The sequence below is a fragment of the Zootoca vivipara genome, chromosome 1 (assembly GCF_963506605.1).
Source record: "Zootoca vivipara chromosome 1, rZooViv1.1, whole genome shotgun sequence".
Lineage (NCBI taxonomy): Eukaryota > Metazoa > Chordata > Lepidosauria > Squamata > Lacertidae > Zootoca > Zootoca vivipara.
In genome coordinates, this window is record NC_083276.1 from 64,156,346 (window position 1) to 64,171,608 (window position 15,263).

Below are 15,263 nucleotides of genomic sequence, written 5' to 3' on the forward strand. Positions count from 1 at the left end.
AGCCATTGATCATGCTGGCTGAGAGTGATGGGAGTTGGTGTCTAAAACATTTGGAAGGCACCACCTTGGAGCAGGCCAGTATGAAGAGTAACTTTCTAATCTAGTAAGGTAGTCATTTCATGTTGAGCATTTCCTGAGATTTGAACAGCAGTGGGATAATAATTACTATGCCAAACTTACTAGTCAGAAAATTTAAGTTCAGCACACTTGCAAGGAAATGGAAAACCAATATAGTGTAGTGATTAGAGTGTCTATGGAGAACAGATCCCCACTCAGCCTCAAAGGTCACCATGTGTCCTTCAGACATTTACTCTCTTCAAATCTAATCTACCTTACAGGATTGTTGTGAGAATAAACTGAGATAGCCTAGATCTATGTACACCACTCTGAGCTGATAGGAAGAAATGTGGGATACAGATGTGGTTAAAAATAAGAATGCACTCGGCCATGGTTAGGTTGAGATTGTGTGGTGATATGATTAAATGTAGTGAGACTGTAATCCTTATCTGGGTGTAGCTACATTATGTTTGTCTATTCCAAAGTAGGGAAAGATAATTCACAGAAGTCAATGAGACCAATTCAAGTGTGGCCTATGGGTCATTCTCTTAAAGGAAAACTGCTGCAAGTATCTGGGAAGAAGAGTGAACCAACTCTCTACAACATAATATGAAATTTGATACTGTTGTCAGTACAATTCCCCAGTGAGAAGGATAAATTGTGGTCAAGACCTGGTCAGGTTAACTAGTGGTCATCCCTTCTGGTGGTACCTTTTATATACAAAAAGAGGTCAACACGATTGGAGAAGAAATTTGAAACCTAATACCAGCCATGAAACAAGACATCTGTTGGACTCTTATTTGTTTCTTTTTAAATGGTCTTTAATTGAAAGCTCAGTGAAAAATGCAGGTTACAGTCTTTGTGGTATCAATAGCTTGTAGCAACATCTGAACCATGATGCATCTAAATTATGTTTGTTCACTTTCTAATTTTAATTGTTTAAGAGCAATACATTATTAGATATATATTTATAGACATATATACACCACTTCAAACAATTAATCGTAAATAATAACCCCTAAACCCTGAAATAATATATTTCCTCACATTGGGCATTTATTTTTGCACATATAATTGTAAATGAGAAGACGTTCAAGTCACTTAAGAGCTATTTGTGTAGCTTAAGAGCCATATGTTAATGGAAATTCTGGACCAGCCTCTTCTTGAGTTCAACTTTAACTTTATTTTACACATTTCGCTAGCCATATAACCAGCATGGCTGCATGTTAAACAAATCCTAAACATTTACAATGATACTGACTTTACTTTGTGTGAGGATCTGTATCTCAAAGTGGAATATTTAACATTAAAAAGTTGAAATTTAAACCAGCTTCAAAATACAAAAAAGATACATTTTCTCTACATTAATGCTGTTTGTGTTAAAACAAGTTAACTTCAATGCAAGATTTTCATCTTCAGTATAGAAAAATATCAGTTCCTCTAACTTTACCAGTTTTAGAAGCAAAGCTAGTGATCTTGCAGATTGTACACACTCTCATAGTCTCTCTCTCATAGTCTCCTATGGGAAGGGAAAGTCCAATGCAATATATTGTTTGAGCTTCCTTAGAAGACTGCATGTATACTATACCAGCACTTCTTTCTATTGCCCTTCATCAAGGCAACAGGGGAGGAGAAAGAGGGTCTCCAATAGCAGGACACTGGAGTCAGTTAGAAACCAAGTCATTGGGGTGCAAAAAAATATTGTGCTCAGTGGTGGCTGGCACCTAAATATGGGTGTCAGGTGACTCACATCTCAGCTGCTTAGGAGGACAATAAGCACCTCTCATTAAATGTTGCTCCTGCCTAAGGCACATTCAATTACCAGTCTGCATAACACATATGACTATACCACTGTATAGGGTTCTCTCCACTTGAACAGGAATCCTGAAAAACAAAGGTTCCCGATCGCACATAGAGAAGCCTATTCATATATACTTACATGCTCATAGGTTCTGTGCAGACTTTAAACTGAGCATGCACAGGTTGTGGAAAGGCGTGTGGTCCTGGCCTCCCCCATATACATCTATTTATTGACTTTCTGAAACCAGCCACACTGTTCCCTTTGTTTTCCCTCTCTTCAGTATAAACAATTGTGGGAACTGCACAAGCCTATGTGAATTGTGGGGCTCTGGTGTACATCAAAGTGTGCATCCAACCCCCAGATGAATTGCATGTTCATATAAGAAACTACTAGAGCACCCACAACTCTGAGGATTGCAAGCAAGATATTGGAATGGTTGACACTGAAGATTCACAGAACGATATAAAATTGTCCCATTTGGGCAGTACAAAGATTACTAAAATTGACGGAATATTTATACAGGACTGCAGCAGTATTTTGAAACTTCAGTGTTTGCAATAAGCACACAATATACAGGGAACAGACTTTCAAACATACCAATCATTTATATATGAGTATGACATAGCACTAGCTTGCACTTGCAAATTTCAAGTAAGAAATAAAAAGTACAAAACCTTTTAAGGAAAGAACAAATATACATAGCTAAAGTCTATCGTAATATTTAAAGTATAACATAGTCAACTTGTAATTATATAATAATGTTACAAATTGGAGGTTTTGGAATAGGAAGGTTCAAAATTCCAAGCAGAGGCCGATACTGAACATTATCCTACAGTTTAGTTAACTTGTCTCAACCGCATTATGAAGGCATCTGAGATTTCCTAAAGACTCGACAGACAATGGTTGAAATGTTTGCAGTAGTTCATAGGGTCCATCTGGTTTGTACAGACAGTGTGAAACATCTAAAGTGTAAGTTGAAGTTTAGTCATGTTCCTGTTGTGCATATTATGATGACGGACCAATTCATCAGACCGAGCAAATTTTTTTTGACAGCTGGGCCACCGACAACTGAAAGGCTTTTCACCTGTCAACAAAACACAGAGTTATTAAACTGTCATAGGATGAGTTTTTATCATCTAGGCCCATCCCTTCTTAGCAAATAGAAAATGTCAATAGAAGCTTGTCCCTAACTTTTAAATATATGGTACTCCATCAAGGTCTTTGGAGTCTAGCCCAGTGATTTCAAAGGGAGATGGATGGTGCTTTTAGCTTCTATTACTTTTCATTTAAAAATATTAATTATGTTTACACCATTCTCTGCCTCCAAAAGAGCTCAGAGTGCCTTATTTATGCCTCCAACAGATCTTCCATCCAGGCATTGCTCAGGAGTAGATCTAGTGTGCTTCATTCCCCTATATATCATACTCTGGGCAATAGCTTCTATTATTCTTTTCAATGGGAAATGAACATTCAAAATCTATACAGACCTGAGACCTATGAAATGATATTCTCCTGTTATCATGTAGTTTAAAGCAGTTATTTGTTTATGGTTTGTTTACAGATTTATATGCCTTATGGGGAAATGCTCACAAGGTGGCTTACAGATAATTACCATTAAACAATAAAAACAACCAAATCAACAATAATATTTAAGAAGTGCCACTCACTTTTAAACAAAGGAATGGGCAACTTCTACTCTTGGCTAAGCCAGTTTTAGCTTCCTTTTCACATTAGAAGGCAGCCTATTATTGGCCATCTCAACCCCACCAACTTTCAGCAATGAACACCATAGTATGATAACACTACAGTACTGGAGAGGCATCCAACCTCAAAAGAACAGATCAGCACAAACGTGGCATAGCTAGTACTCTCTGCACTGCAGTTTCAGGAGTGGACTACGTTCTATGTTAATGGTGTATTTGAACCCCCTCAGAGGCAAACTTTGGTAATATGGCTCCCTAAGCAAGGACAAAAATTGCCACCACCACCCTCTATTTCTGATATTTCACAATAATTCCTTTTGGTTCAGTGGCTTTTTATGGATCTTAAAAGGTACACTTATAAATATTGGTTTCTTAAAATTACTATTATTATTTAGTGCCCCCTCGCCTCAGTTCCCTGTGCAGGAAAACTGCCTGCAGCACCCTAAATCCGGCACTAATCTCATGCAGCACCAAGGCCACAATTCAGATCCGCACTTTAGCACAAGGGAGGGAGTAGGGTTTTTAACTCTTCCTATGGCAGCAATCCTGCGCTGCTGAAAATTGCCCCTACCTGAAGCTGCAACTTGCCTCCAGAGCTGCAGAAAATGGCAGCTTTGGGGACAAACAGAAGCTATGTATTGCGGGATATGATTTTTTACAAGAAAATGGGGCAGGGGGAAAGCTAAATCTCCTCTTCTGCTGAGCTGTAGTCCTGACACAGATTTACAAAGAGGGGGATTGATTATTTGTAGTGGCAACACCACTCTAAACTTCTAAGAATTTTTTGTAGATGACCCATTAATGAAAGCAGCAGATAATTTTTACATTCCTTTCAAAATATGATCCTACAGTCTCCAGCTTCAGTGCAGTTGTCACTATTTTTCAAATACTTAATGTTCAGGTGAAAGTACATGAAGCTTCATAGGATGGACTAAGCAGGATCACTTGTCTAGTACATCTTGATAACGCTAACCCTTGCCTCTTATTACATTCACTAATTTCCTGGAACTACCATATGCATTTAAAACATAGCAAAATCAATTCAGGTAAAATAAATTTAAAAATATAAATGGGAAAAAAGTATACGCACTTGTTTTACCTGTATGAGTCCTGGTGTGAGTCTTCAGGTGGTCAGATCTGGAGAACTTTCTCTGACAGGTTTTACACTGGAAGGGTTTCACACCTAAATAGATAAAAGAAGTCTAGTCCCATGTTCCAATACCTTTTCAGAGGAGTGAGGGACACCAGTTGCTTATGACCTCCAAACTATGGATTTTTGCTTTGCTTTTGTTGTTTAATAGTTACCGAAATTAATCTTTCTCTTTGCACATGCCTACACATCCCAAAGGTCATTAATCAGGCTTCTCAACTTCAGAACCTTTTTTCAACCCTCTTTCTCCAGTTAGTGCTTTCACAGTGCCTTTGTTCCTGGCAAAGCAAGTAAGGATTAACTCACTACCAGATTTGTAACTTGAAAGGGAGCAAATGATGACCCTCTGGTGCTGATTATTTTTGCAGCTTAGTGTTTGGGGCATTATTTCATTTAAATTTGAAATTTACTTTTGTTCAATATTCTACATATTTTCCTAACACGTTAAAAAAAGGTCCATCAATTATGTGCTTTAACCTAGGAAGTTTATCTTCTATATCCAGCAAAAGAGCTAACCAACCATAAAGCTAAGCACAATATTCCATGTCCTTCATCACCAAGCCTATGGTTTTAATATTTGTTAACAAAATGTTTGATGCCCACAAAAAATGTTTAGTTGTGTATTTCTCCTAGCAGAAAGCACTTCCACAAACCAAGGCATTTTCTTTTCTTTAATTCACTCCCTACCTGGTTACGTTCCCCCAACCCTTCCCAAAAGCTGCTCCTGAGGGTTTGGTTTGGAGACTTCTGGGACAGTATGGGATATGGCATGGAGTGATGAAGTAAATTGGAGAAACTGGATGGCACACTACCCATTGAAGCAAGGGTACTTAACCTTTTTTTGGTCTGATGGATGGCATTCATCCTCGACCAACCTGGGGAGAGGGGCACATGTTACGTGTGGGCAGCAGCATACCTAGGCTCTCTTGTCCCCTTTGCAAGGAGCTGTATCAGCACCCATCCACCCATCCCTTGCACCCTTGGTAGGAGATACATTGGTGCCTCCAAAGTCGGGAGAGACCATGGACCAGAAACTCAAAAAGTTTGCTTTTTGTTGCCTTCTGCACTCCTCCAGTGATTTCCTCCATGGCCATCTCCATTCTCTGCTCCACCTCCCTCCACGCACTGCTTTAACTTCTGCATCCTTCCTCCTCCCTCCCTTCCTTTTTCCTCCTTCTGCAACTCTCACCCACTCTCTTTAGCTTTCTTCCCTCCAAGCCCTGCTGGGTGCTCCACTCACACTTCTAATAGTGCCGCCAGCCAATTGAGATGGGCCCCCTGCAGAGATGTTGTGACGGTTCACACCAGTGACCAAATTCTTCTGCCAAGGTGCTCAGAGGAGCCTGCGTGCCTCACCTGGCCGCCCGGAGTAGTGGAAGTCCTGCCCAGGGAGCATGCAGATGGGTAGATGGGCTTCTAGTTACTCCGAGCCACTTTTTGCACCTCCCTGGGCCTGTGCCCTTGGCAGGGGCCAACCTGAGTAACCCTTAGGTACGCCCCTGCTCGTGGGTGCAATTGAAAGTTGGTGTGGCTGCCCCACACTCTCACTTGCAAATGCACAGGCCACATCCCCCTACATCCCCCTGTAGATCAGCTGAGGGGAGATTATTGCCCCCTCCCTACTCATCACATGATTGATCTGATGACTGAGGAGGGGCTGGATTGTATCCCCATCAAGAGTGTTGGGCTGGACAGAGAGAGTTAAACTTCACCATCCATCACATCACTGTTTCTACTTTCTTAATTTTTCTTTTTTGGCACAACACAAAATATGTGGGATCTTTGCAGTTCCCCCAAAATTTGCTTGGTGACAGCATCAAGCCCCCAAGTCTATGGCTAGTGATGCCTGCACTAAGCCGAAGGCACTACTGGGTACAACCCTATATATGTTAACTCCAGAGATTCCAAAATTTGGTACAGAAAGTTCTGCATTAGCAAATGTTCTCATTATTTCTTAAAACAAACATATAAAATGCTTAGGATTATTGCCCATTCACAGAACCATTGGTTTCCATAGGTCTATCCCAAGTATGATTTGATTTTCAAACCAATCAAAGTACTGCATTCACATCATTATGGCCAAACAAATTTGAACTTCACCTCTACTAACTATTAAAAGAGTGTGTGTGCATGTTTACTCACTGGGAAATGGAGAGAACAAAAGGGGGGGGTCCTTCCTTTTTCTAACTGATGAGATGAGAAAGAGTAAGAAGGCAGCTACTCTTAATATAAGAGTACTGCACCAGATGTTCTGTTTTGTGCTGAAGGTTGTTCCTGATGGTGTGCTGCTCTGAGCAGCTGAAAATGGTGCCAAATGGAAATGGTTCCTAGAACCAGCCTTTGAAATTGGGGGCTTCAAGGCAGCTGGAAGTTAATAATGTACAGTGCCATGAAAAGTGCATCTTGCACAAAATTCAGTTCTGATGGCCACAGTAAGCACACCTGGTGTCTGGTGATTGGCAGCTGGATGTTTGGGCTGAAAAAAACCACCTCATGAACCAAACTAGCCTGTTGGATCAAATTAGACTGGCAGCTCAGAGGTTCCTACTTTCTTCAAAAATACACCCCAGCATTTTAAATTGGGCTCAGGTGGAAATAGGCAACCAGTACTTGTCTTCCAAAATAGGTGTAATATAAATTGCTCTGGCTGTACCCGTTAAAAACCTAGTAGTCATGTTTTGCACTAAATGAAGTATTTAATGCAGCACAGTAGTCCAGCTTGGAGGTTACCAGATCACCGTGTCTAGGCTATCTGTACAGGAACAGCCACAGCTGAAGCAGCCATAACTGATAAAAGGTCCCTCTGACTTAGATCAAATGTGACCTACTGCACAAAGGCACGAGTCACACCCATTGAGCCGCTCATTTTTGTGCCTGACCCTCCCCGCCACTGGCATGTGTCCCCCAGAAGGTTGCCTATCAGGAAGCATGACCCTTGATCTGATGAAGTTTCCCCATCCCCATTGTCAAGAAAACCAAGAAAGCAAAATAGCAATATTATCTGCTGCTTTGTTTGAAATACTGAGACACAGACAAGAGGCTTTTCGCAACTGAATTAACAATTCCAGAATAAAGACATCAAAATCATCAGGCATTAAGTTTGCATTAATAATATATTATAAATTATGCATGTAAATGAAATGTATAAATGCATGTAATGGCTCTCCAAATAACAATGTTTCTACTTAGTGAAGTTTGTATAAGCCCTTTCACAGGATTCATCAGAATCACCTGTATCAATGTTCTTTGCATTGACCCCTCTTAAAAACAATTGGATTCTCCTGCATCTAACAATATGTACCAAAAGTACAAATCTTTTTGCTTCTCCCCAAAACAGAAGTGATAGTGTTGCTAGCCATGCTACAATTTTAATGATACATGAAAATATCCACTGCATATGTTCAATAAACTGCTTTTTTGCAATTTAACTTTGAACGTATCCAAACAATTGATGACACATGAGCCCATAATCCTGAATTACAGGGGTAAAGAGGAGAGAAAGGAATCAGAATTCAACTTTTCATACTCTAGGTTATGGAAACTGCAAACTGCTACAAATTTCAAAAGCCAAGGCATGCAACAAACCTGTATGTCGTCTTTGGTGTCGTTTGAGTTGATCTGAACGAGAAAATCTTCGTTCACAGTCCTTAAAGTCACACTGATATGGTTTTTCACCTTAGGGAGAACAAGTTTCATTTGAAAAAGGTGAATAAAGTTGGAAAATAAAAGCCCATACGAACACACTAGAACAATTTTCAATCATATATACTTTTAAAGCAGGTGAATATGTCTGTGTTGTAGTAGGGGTGCTTTATATAAGTCATTTTCAAGGAAAATCTCTGCATGGGAAGAATTGGGTGTGCAGTCACATCTCAATTGTGGCAAAGCAGTTTATTTTGCTACAACGTGTGTATACTGCAGTTACCCCATCTGTGTACTTAATGCAAAGTAAGTTAAAATTCCTTTAGGATAATCCTGAAACAGATGTTTGTTGGATTCTGTCAGTTTTCTGCCATCAATCAGTTTAAAAGCTGTTCTGACAACCTTGTAGATTTTAAGTACCAAGGGTGAGATTTGCCAAAACAACTCTAGCAGCAGAAGACTTGCATGAGGACTTTCGATTGCATAATGGGGCTTTCAGTGGGCTGGATCCAAGCGAAGCATGAATGAAGGTCCACTTACAGAACACTTCTGTTCATTGAATGGTGGGGAGAAGGTGACTTCTTCCAGTTCACCTTTTTGCCTGCAGTAGCCCTTTGAGCCCCCTTAAATCTGCTCGGAGGAAGAGGGAACCTTCCAAATGAGAGTGAGAGGTGTTACTGGAGACTGCAGTGTAAGGGGGAATCACATTGAACAGGAGCTTCTGTGGATTCATAGCCCATTCCATGACCAGGACTCTTGTTGCTTCTTAACTGCATCTTATGTTATGAGAATATTCAGCCACTGTCTATTTAAGTCACAGCTGGGCCCATGCTTTCTTTCTTTCTTTCTTTCTTTCTTTCTTTCTCTTTTTGAAGAAGGTCAACATGTACTGGAAGTGACTGATAATTCAAGATCACAAGCAGCAATTTACAAAAAAAAACCCACTAAGGATAAAGTTACATAAATAATATATTTATTTTCTTCCATCTTTGCCATAAGGGAGGGCACCATCCCAAATTCTTCTATTGATGCTTAATTGCTCAATCTCCATTTCTGAGCATAAAGAATTGTAGCTAAGACTGGCAAGTAAGAAACCATGTCTAATATAACCTCCCAAATGATTTAGCAAAATAAATAAATAAATACTGGGGTTAGATTCATATGAGATTTTAGTAGGGCTTTCTCGCCCTTTGCAGGCTTAGGAAATAACTCTATACATCCCTCATTCTGTCACAATAAGTCATTTAATATCAGCCTAATATCAATAGGCAGGGAATTCCAAAGTTCAGGTGCTGCCACCCTCAAGGACTAACTTGTTACAAATGCAAAGCAGACTTCCTCTGAGTGACAGTGAGTTTCAGGCTGGGTTCCCCTGCATCCCTTTCATCTTCTAGAGATGCTAGTGATTCAGCTTAGAACCTTGTTCATGCAAAGCATATGCTCTGACCACACAGCTATGAATCCTGCATAGTGGCATGCATTTCTACATTTCTTCAGGGCTAATAAACACTGGATCAGTTCTAGTTTATTCAAGATGCTATATACAGGGTCCTCCCTCAAAGAGGGCACAGGTTGTGGTGAGACCTGGAAACCAACACCCTGTGTTGTGGGTGGGTAAGATGGGTCAGCCACAACACTCGATTTGTAGGTCCCTCGATGTTGAGTTCAATCTGGCCAATGGGGTGCAGTCCAAACAGATCGAGGGACCTATATATGCCCATGCACATGACCCAGAGCTTCCTCTTTCGGTGCGTGCATTCGGAACACTCACCCACCCACCTCTCCCTACTTTTAGGGCTTGTTGCGCTTGACCTTGCTTTGCTGTTGTGTGTCGTCTGTCGTTGGGACAGGGGCACGGCAGGAATTTTCCCCACTTGGCTGATTGGCTGGTGCCATTTGGGTTTCACCTGCCGCGTAGCAAATTGTCACAACTTGTAAGGCTGCAGATAGGCACTGGTTCAGATGATAGGGATGGGAGAACGCTCTCGCCATCCCTATGTGAAGGGTATTCCGTTAAAGGAATCCAGGGCCTCAAATGGTTTGATCAACCCCTGTGAGGGGGTTGTGCCCATGCCTGAGTCTTGGTGGCGGACATAGCCTGTTCCCAGCTTTCCGCCTATCCAGGTGTTCACCCTTGGCTGACCTATCCTGGTGCCCTGGGTCAGAGCTACCTGCAAAGGTGCAGGGAGCTAGTTGAATCATAGCCTATGCAACCACTCACTTTCTGTAATCAATAAAGTTGTGGCCTAAATTCTGCCAAAAACCAAACAAAAATTTGAGTCATGTTTGAATTTATTTAGGGGGGAGGTTTCTGGGTCTGAACACGCAAATGATTCTTTTGTAAACTAGGTTTATTCTTATTAAAAAGAGTTATTTTTGCATGTCATAAAGCAGCCGCTTTGAAACATCGTTATGTCTTTTCCAAATGGCAAGCAACATCACCCATATTAACTGCTCTTTCACATTTACACTGAAAGCAAGGAGTTCAACAGCTAAATGTTTCTGTTGGATATCTGTAACAGAATCTTTATAGCTTCCTGTGGAAGTCACCCAAAGGAGTTTACTGGCTTTTAAAACCCAAAGTGGGTTGTTTCCATGTCCATTCAGATTAATTTATTTATGCAAAAAGTTATATTTGTCACATGTGTTTAAAATGGTTCCTTTTGAATCTGGCCATAAGGTCTCCCGTAGGAATTGCTGTGCCTTAAAACTGATTGTGAGGAAGGCTGAAGCCTTGGCAGATTTAAGGCAGAGAATGTCGGTGGAACAGAATGCACTGAGCAGACTATAGTCTCCAAAGTTCAGTGCAAATGCAGTTCTAAAGCATGTGTGTTTGAGCAGCATGAAGTGATACATTTCACACTGCTTCCGCATTGCAAACAAAGGTCTTCTGTTATTATCAGGCTTACTGGAACAGTTGTATCTTTCTCAAGTTAAGCTACAGTAACCATCTCCTACAGACCTCTGCTGTCATTCATCTATGTATGGGAATGTTTTCAAACAGAATATGTCATTTACCCTTTTCAGAATTTTACTATCTTTACATGTCTCTGCATTTCTGAATAGAAACTTTCATCATTATAGGAAATCACGTTAAATTTAAATGTAAAAAGTGCATGAAGCCACTTACGTAATCAAGAATGTTTCAATAACCCAGGGACCTCGTCACACTTCATGAGTTGTATCCAACTAGGCCATACTCAAAGTACTGTAGATCCATTATGTTCAATCCATTAAAATCAATTTACCTCCACTAGTTTCAGTGGGTCTACTCTTGAGCAATGCTTTTTTCTGGGGGTACGCAGGGGTTACACATACCTCTAAACATTTTGTGTATCTTTGTACTTTTGTCCATTTACTGTATTTATTTTTGAACTCTAAAATGGTGTTTTTCTTGAGACAAAATGAGAGTACCCCTAAATATTTTTTTAAGAAAAAAGCACTGTTTTTCAGTGTGACTTAGTCAGATGCAACCCTATACACCTAAGATGTTTCAAGTTTACACCCATAAACACAAACATGGGTGTCATACAGTTCCCTTGTCAGGAATTATATGCTGAATAGCAAACCATGTACAATGTGTGAATGGCTTTTGGCATTGTTACAAATCTTATCACTTCTGTGTGTTCTTCTTGAGCTATTGCTACTATTATTTGATATTTATTCAGTGTAAGAAGTATGCTAGGTCCCAAGCACTTTGTTGACTGATAACATGGGGCATCTTGTTGTGCTTCCAATACAATTTGTGTCCTGAAATAAGGGTTAAGAACGTAGGACAGTGCCATGGGAGTTGCCCTGTGGTATCCTGCAAGGTTGCATATTGTGCCCCATGCTATGTAACACCTTTTTGAAGCCCCTGGCAGGTGTCATTAAGAGATTCAGAGTGAAGTGTCATTATGCAGAAATGACCGGGGGGGGGGGGGCTTTTGCTTGCAGAGTATGTGCTCTGCCCCTGGGCTACTGCCCTCCTCCCTATAATTAGCTACCTATGAATTTCTAGTAAACATCAGGATTGATTCAGACACATGCTGAGATATGAGATGCCAGAAGCACAATGCTAAATTCCAGACACTTTCCAACACAGATTGGGCTCATAGAAAGCACCTGCTCAGCAGCACACAAGGGGTGAGCAACATCTGACCACCACATATCTATCCATAATGCAGACTGCTGCTATTGTGCACTCATGCTTGGGTGCACAAATTATTCTTAGAGCATGGTAAATTTAATGCGCTGAACATCTGAAAACCTATTCCCATCTCCTTCCAAAAAGGTGAAGACAGATATCAAACTATTACTACTGAAAATGTAAGCAACAGAAACTTGTGGAAAGTCACTCAATGGGGAATACCTGATAAACCAGCTATGAAACATCTACAGGAAGAATGACCATGTGTATTTATTTTTCAGAGAGCTTTGCGGTTATGTGGAAAACCCCATTCATGATACTTTTTTTATACACTAGCTATCTATAAATTTAAACTGGCCTCAAGATTACACTCGGTGCGTACATTCCAGGAAATAGCAGATGTTCCCCAGAGAGCTGTCTCCCACTCGTTTCTCCTCAAGGCTAAACCACTTCATTCTATTCTGTTGAGGCAGCAGACTGATAAGGGCCCAGAAAAGTGAAGTTTAAGGGACATCCCCATACTGGTCACCAGTAATCTCCTTTCCTGCCCCTTTTGCCTTTGCTAATTAGGAAAACACATGGAAGGTTCATCTTCACAGCTATCTTCCCACTGTCTGGTCCCAAATCTAAGGTGCAAAAGACTTGGAGCCAGATTCTGCTAAATAATTGTGCTAGTGGGAAGCAGGGCAATGAGTTTCACCAGCACAATGAAGATTTCCCCTCTTCTCTTCTCCTCTCGACTCCCATCAGGTCTGGAGAGTCAGAACCTCCAGAACAGCTCACAGGGAGAGAAGAGCAGAGGTCATTTAGTCTAGCAAGCAGAAATGCTTGATGGAACAATTGTATTAGCTCAATGTTTAATTCCATCCATTTTCCTGATTGGAAAAGAGTCATGAAGCACAATTGCATCTTCAATAATGTTTTTCTTATAGGAGGGGAGCGAGAAACCAGTCATACCAAGGAGATGCTGTCTGTTATGCGTAATCAAGGTGGAATTATGGGAATGCTGATCTTTAGCTTAGCTTGGAATGTGCATGTGTGCTTGCAGCAAGCTCAGCAACTTGCATCAGTGCAGCATAGGATGACCAGAAAAGGAAGATGTGTCTCCGGCACCTTTAATACCTATGTAGAAAATGGATTTGCAGCAGGTGTAGGCTGTCATTCAAACTACCGTGTAGCCATCCTAATGTATAGCCAGAGCTGAAAAATTGGCATCATGTTTACAGAAGGGTTTATATGTGCTGATACTTTTTCTCTCATAGTATAATACCTCATAACTGGTATAGTTCTCCAAGTTCATGAATATATCCATGGGCCTTGAAAAACATTATTGTTCTGAAGAGGAATGGGGTACTGGATGAGGTTGGAAAGACTGCACACCCAGAGTGTGAGTGCTCACAGAGAACAACTTCATAAGCTAACTCTAAAGGCAATCCTTTCATTGGAAGAGACCAGTCTACAGTGATTGGTGGGAACAAAATGGCCTGGTCAGGAAAGAATGTGTAATAAGAACCACAAGACCCAGTATGAACTGGGGTGAGCTGCTCCAGGTCACCAGGTTTGTGACAGTGACTTATGCATATGTTCTGAAGAAGAGACAGTTGTTTACCCACTCTGTATCCTTCCCTGGAAAAGGAGCCATGACTTTCCAAACAAAATCTTTAATATAAATTTGATAAATTAATGAAATTTTGCTTTTCAAAACTACAGTAGAAAAAGCTGTTGCAAGAACTGTGCCTGTTGGTTGTTCTGTGCAAAACATTTTTACAGTTTTGCTGAGAAGAAAACTTCGATGGGTACAAAGTAGTACACTTCACTGATTAAAAAACTAAGAGTGTCATTCTACTGATGAGTCACGTCAGTGCATAAGGACTTCTGTTTGTGCAATAGGGCTTCCCCTCTTTATGTGGAGGGTGGGATCAGGCGAATCCCTGGAACAGTGCATGGGGGAAGGAGGTTGGGGGTCATTTTGGCTGGAAAGTGCGAAATTGCATTCCTTCCAGACTCCCAAACCATACACCAATTTCAAGAAAAACCTTCAAAAACACAAATCATAGTTGCTGGATCATGTTAATGGTGATTGAAAGCTCCATGAAATCTTACCACTTAATCCAGTGTATTGTTTATATTGCTTTTCCCCCGTTGTATTTCTCAGCTTCCTAATGCTCCAAATCAACCAGATGCCTTTTATTATTATATGTTTCAGTTAATGGTATTGTTAATAACCAGGAAAGCACTCAATAAGCAGTTAAAGGGCACATGAGAAGTCAGCAAAAGCTGTGTTGAAACATTAAGAAATGCTGATATGAATTTCAATTTTTTCTCTCTGCATGTTTTCTAATCCAGCTGTGGGTAACACTATCTGAGTGAGCAGTCTGCAGGAAATGTAATGAGCCAGTCATGTATAAATATCTAGGTGATGAGAAAGAGGAATCTTATGGAGCACATCCAGCTCCACCACCACCACCACCAATGTGTGTGTGTGTGTGTGTGTGTGTATTATCAAGCACAATTCACTGGAAAAAAATAACATACAAATCATTAATTTGGAATGATATGCAGAAGCATTTTGTTCCTTAAAAAAAAAATCCCTTCAAGACCTGTGAGGCCATGACAAATAAGGTAGTCATTCAGTTGTGCTGTATATGCAAAGCAACCACACACACCCACACACACCACATCCCTATTAGAGGTGACCAGTGAAGGATTATCTTGCTCTTTTTAGCCCAAGGACCCCTACAATGTCCCACGTTGGAGGGATGAACACAGCATGGTCATGTA

General features: G+C 40.7%; 1 protein-coding gene across 3 annotated transcripts in view; it reads right to left on the bottom strand.

The window, feature by feature from the left end:
• Window positions 1–867: 867 nt before the first annotated feature.
• Window positions 868–15,263, bottom strand: part of WT1 (WT1 transcription factor) — a 52,428-nt gene continuing 38,032 nt past the window's right edge. For 2 of the 3 annotated variants that reach the window (XM_035121989.2, XM_035122153.2), the window contains 3 exons: window positions 8,297–8,386; window positions 4,652–4,744; window positions 868–2,942 (listed from right to left, as the gene is read on the bottom strand). In XM_035121989.2, the coding sequence (XP_034977880.2) occupies window positions 2,821–2,942; window positions 4,652–4,744; window positions 8,297–8,386 (305 nt within the window). In that variant the 3' untranslated portion in view covers window positions 868–2,820. The remainder of the gene's footprint in view (window positions 2,943–4,651; window positions 4,745–8,296; window positions 8,387–15,263) is intronic. The other variant, XM_035122069.2, reaches the window with a different exon arrangement.